Source organism: Leptidea sinapis, chromosome Z, assembly GCF_905404315.1.
Source record: "Leptidea sinapis chromosome Z, ilLepSina1.1, whole genome shotgun sequence".
Taxonomy (NCBI): Eukaryota; Metazoa; Arthropoda; class Insecta; order Lepidoptera; family Pieridae; genus Leptidea; species Leptidea sinapis.
The window spans coordinates 432,685-437,883 of record NC_066312.1 but is presented as its reverse complement, the minus strand read 5'-3'; the positions used below and the strand labels follow the sequence as shown (position 1 = coordinate 437,883).

The following is a 5,199-nucleotide window of genomic DNA, read 5'->3' as shown; positions in this document are numbered from 1 at the left end:
TCTGATTTGAATCATTTTACTAATCGACCGTTTTCATTAGATCAGATGAGTTGCACATCTTCTCCGAACGTGGTCTATAACAGTTGCTATCACAATAGATCACATTGGTGCAGTCAAACCGAGCTGCACTCGACTGAAGTAGAGCTACTTTACTTACCCAACCGACCACTTAGTAGTAGTTTCATTAAGTTTGGAAATATACCGCAATCGACCCAATTCTTGAATATCAAAGCTGTCTGTGGCTACTATAACTATTTACAGATTTCATTATGTTAAAAGACATTCCCCAAGGATCTTTAGTTTTCTTAACGCCGATTAATCTAAAAGTTTAAATAATCTCTATGCGATCAACATGCTTAAATGTAAAGTTTACACCACTTATAGATATATTATGTACTGTAGCAGTGAAATTGCAGATACAGGTGAGTAATTTATATATTTTGTAGTAGATACCGGTATATCAGTAAAAAACTTTTCCAATGCATTTGCGATTTCAGAATCAGCTGTTTTTATGTTTCTGTTGTGAAAAAAAATAAACAACATTCGCTCTACTTACAAAAAAGAGCGTAAGAAGATCGCTGATTCGAAGAAATCGGGAGCAGGAAGCCAAGAAGTGTATAATCCGAAAGTATTGTAGGTATTACTGTATGTTGGTGTTTTTGGATGACCAAGAAGAACACAAGACATCCACGCTCTAATATGGATGACGAATCAACAGATAACGAGGTAAGTTATTTGCGTGTTATTATACAGATTGTTCTTTTCTTACGATTTTTTTTTATTTTCTTCTATGGCTTTTAGCACTGCGGTGCCAGCAGAGTAGAATAGCACAGAGAGTAGGTAGGTATTTAAATAAAACTAATGTTTAAGTGTATAATGTGTAAGTTTACTTTTATTAAGTGTTTAATCTCAATGTTTGCTGTTTTAGTATAAATAAGTTAACGTATAAAATTATTTTGCCACGGAACGCTGCCTTCACTTGCAAAGTATTCCATGTAATTTTCTCTGACTTTTTTTGCTGCAATTGAGGTATTACCAAGATTTCTTCTTTGTAAATTAACCATGGCTGAATCCGTTGTATCATATCCTGGGGTTATTGACCTTCATCAACATTTTCTACGTCGAAGCATTCTTGTTGACAGTAAGAACTTTCTGACGTCTTCATTAAATAATCATGTAAAGCATCATGGATCAATACCAATTTTTGTGAGAAAAATTCTAAATCGAGATGCCAAGATCCTAAACGCATTTTCTACAATGCGCCTTGCTCTTGATACACGGTAATTTAGAATTCTGGTTTTATTAGTGGTCAAGTCTGCTTGCCTAAATGGTTTAATTAAATCGGTTCTAAGTGGAAATGCATCATCAGCCACAAACATATAAGGCAATTTTATAGTGATATTTGCGAAAACTGTGTCGGTTGGAAAACACAACTGATAAGTGTCAAGTTTTTCATAAAACATAGTGTTTTTGAGCACTTCACCATCTGAAATTCTTCCATTTGTTCCAAAATCACATAAAAGAAATCGATAATTTCCATCAACGAGTGCGAAAAATATGAAGGTTTTTATAGTTGAAATAGTCCGAGCCACATCCAGCCGGAAGAAAAATTGCAATGTGTTTACCATCCATTGCGCCTAAACAATGCGGAAAATTCCATCTCTTTTCAAACACTTTGGCCACATCCTTCCATTCTTCTTCCGAGCGAGGGAACTGTAAAAAAAATTGTTTCAGGATATTGAAAGTGAAGCACAATCATCCGCAGCCGCCCAGTCAACTTCACAGTCATCTCCGGCCGCCCAGTCAACTTCACAGTCATTTGTGGCCGCCCAGTCACCTTCACAGTCATCTCCGGCCGCCCAGTCAACTTCACAGTCATATCCGGCCGCCCAGTCAACTTCACAGTCATCTTCGGCCGCCCAGTCTACAGTCACCTATAGCCACACAGTTAATTCGAGAGACTGTTCGATTGCAAACACATGATTTAATAGGAGATGACCAAAAAGGAATGCAAATGAAAACCTAACTACTGAAGTTTTACAGTCTGTTCAAAACCATTTGAAAAGGCCAGCAATAGTCAATGATCGATTTGATATTTTTGGAGCAAACGTTGCAGCTAAGCTGAGAGATATCACAAAACAACAACGTATTTTGGCCGAAAAAGTAATTAACGAAACATTATTTCTGACAGAGATGGAAAATTTTACTATTTCACACCAAGTGACTGATTCAAGCAGTGTGCGTTTTACTAATTATAGTTACAACGTTCCCAGTCCCGTTTCACATACTCCCAGCCCAGTACATTACCAGAATTCAAATTTTGAAGGTTCCCAGTCTATTCTGCAAACTTCTCAACAAGGTCAATCCCAACCAATACAAAATTCAGCGGCTAATTTTCTATCTTCTTTTGATATTAATACGAATTAATCATCATCATGATGATAATCAATACGGATTAATAAACCACATCATTATTATGAGAAGTACTAATTAATAAACATTATATTCTAAGTAAATAGTACTTTTTTATTTCTTACCTTAAAATTTTAAAAAAACCTATATTGCTTCACACGTTTCTGGTATTATACAGCCCAAGGCTTGAGATGAAATAATACTAGAGAATTTCAAATCTACATAATTTCTGCCTGTTGCTAAGAACCTCAAAGTAGCTACAAGCCTGTCGGCTGGAATAGCATTTCTCATAATAGTGTCTTACTTCTCGATAATTGGTGCTACCATATTTAGTAGGTGTAAGTACGTATCATGATCCATTCTTAAAAAATTGTGCCAGTATTTTGGAAACATCTTTAATTCTGCCAACAAATTGACATGAGAATGAACTTTTCATTAGCCATTCTTTGTACCGGACGCTCAATGATATTATAGTATTAAAAGAGGTAGATATGTCACTAGCGCGCCGAAAATCAATCGCCTAAATTGAGTCAATTGGTTCCTTTGGTCGTAGTCACTCTCTCGATACGAAAACGGTACACACGCGTTTATTGTTGACAGAATTGCTTACAATTTGATATAAGCACAACATTAAAATGCCGTCTTGTGTTATGGAAAGATGACTAATTACGAAAGTAAAAAATAAACATAGAATTACATACCACAGTTAAGAAATCATGAATTATAACATTTATCTAACAAAATAAATATGTTGCCATGACAACGCTGATCGCCGCCAAGCCGATCATAGATTAACGTATAGAAATGACAAATATGGATGCTGTCTGTTGCGGGATGATCGAGGTAGAATATTTTAGGAAATGATGTAAAAAAAGTAATTGTTGCAGTGAATGTAATAATTTTTAATAAACAAGTGCGTATATAGGTAACTCAACTATCAAACTACTAAAACAAGTTTTAGGGTAGGTAGCGGATGTAGACAGTGAGTGCTATTTGTTTACGTAGGAGTTTTTTCAGTATATCCCTTGCTAACTGCAGAAGAATCAGTGGATCATTTTCTTCTTCTCCCACTACCTTATTGTTATAAACCCTCAACAAAAAGACATTCATAAATAATAAAAGACTATAACATACAAAAAATAATAATTGTAATCTTAAAACTTTTTGGGAGCCGTTGTTAGTAAAATTGTAAAAATGGGACCCTTACTGTATACCTTTCTGTTTTGTTTTGGTGTCTGTATGTTTTTGTATTATTTTATAATATACTAGTGGACCCAACAGACGTTGTCCTGTACACACGTCAAAAATCGGTCCAGCCGTTAGGAGTTCACTAACATACTCATGAGCTGGAGAATTATATTATATGGACGGAATTGAGAATCTAAACCAATCTCAAATTCACTGAAACAAACAAAAAAATCATCAAAATCGGTCCAGCCGTTTAGGAGGTAGTTTAATTGTGAATCTAAACCATTCTCGAATCCACCTGAAGACACACAACAATCTCAAATTCACTGGAACACACAAAAATATCATCAAAATCGGTCCAGCCGTTTAGGAGATAGTTCAATTGTGAATCTAAACCATCCTCGAATCCCCTTGAACTCATACAAAAAAATTTCATCAAAATCGGTCCAGCCGTCTAGGAGGAGTTCAGTGACATACACACGCACACATGAATATATATATAAAGATAAATAATTAATATCATCAATGTGGCTATATATTATAATCAATATTAAATGACACATTATCTACCTAATTTCAATGCAGTTTTACTACTTTATAGCTTTTACTCCATGAACTCATGAATGAATCGTAATTTAGGCATAAAAATCATACCTGATGAATTAACTGTATTTTCTCTATACAAATACGAAGCAATTAGCAAATTAGAGTTATCTCTTTTTCGCTTGCGATAATTGCATTTACTATCCTTCTTTGACGTGTAATTGTAATGTAGTGTGCTATTGCAATGTTAAATTATTCATGTGTGCGTTAGTGAATCATTTTCAAACACCGAATGTTGTCTATTGTCCGAATATTAATCCAAAAACTGCTATAACGTCGTCCATCGAAGCCATCGCTGACACGTGTGCGTCGGCTCCGTTTATTGTACGATCAGATCGTAACGATTTCTTGAAGCGTGTATAGCTTGTATGCCATGTACGATAAGCTGTACCGTTCGAACTGTACAGTCTGATCGTAACCATTTCTCGTAGCGTATATTGCCACCATTCTCTCTTCTGTTAAACACAAAATACGATCAATATTATGTAAAAAAGCAGGGTTGGGCAACAGCGCAACCAAAGAGGAGGCACAAAAAAAGTATATTTGTCTGCTCTGTGTAGGTATATATATTTTAGTTTGACGTGATGATACTTCACTTTTCAAATTCATTCTATATGACAGGCCGCACACCAAAATTGTATGAGTTACACCTTTAATGATAAGTCCGAGAGAAATAAAAGTCTAGCTGATATATTGATATATTGATAGTTGATAAATGATATATTGATAGAAAGATAAAATGAACTGATAGATTCTTAAATGATATGTTTATGAGTTACGCGCGGCGTGATTGATTGCCGATGACGAACTGCTTGTATAAATAGTAAATGACCATAGTTAATGCATGTGGCGTAAAAGTGCTGAAATAACAAATGTACGTGCGTTGGCCCGTACATGCTCCCGGGCCTAAAGATGGGAGATGAAAGATAGTGATGGGAGTGCATGACATGATAACAGGCTTAAATAACAAACATTGTATTTTGATTATAAGATGAT

At 35.3% G+C, this 5,199-nt stretch overlaps 1 protein-coding gene across 1 annotated transcript; it reads left to right on the top strand.

Annotated features, from left to right (window-relative positions):
* Nucleotides 1-532: 532 nt before the first annotated feature.
* On the top strand, nucleotides 533-2,427 carry LOC126978880 (uncharacterized; the record flags this gene model as incomplete). The annotated part of the gene is made up of 2 exons (XM_050827995.1): nucleotides 533-633; nucleotides 2,007-2,427. Coding segments are annotated over 2 exons (522 nt in total), but the record flags the coding sequence as incomplete, so codon positions are not given.
* Nucleotides 2,428-5,199: the final 2,772 nt, after the last annotated feature.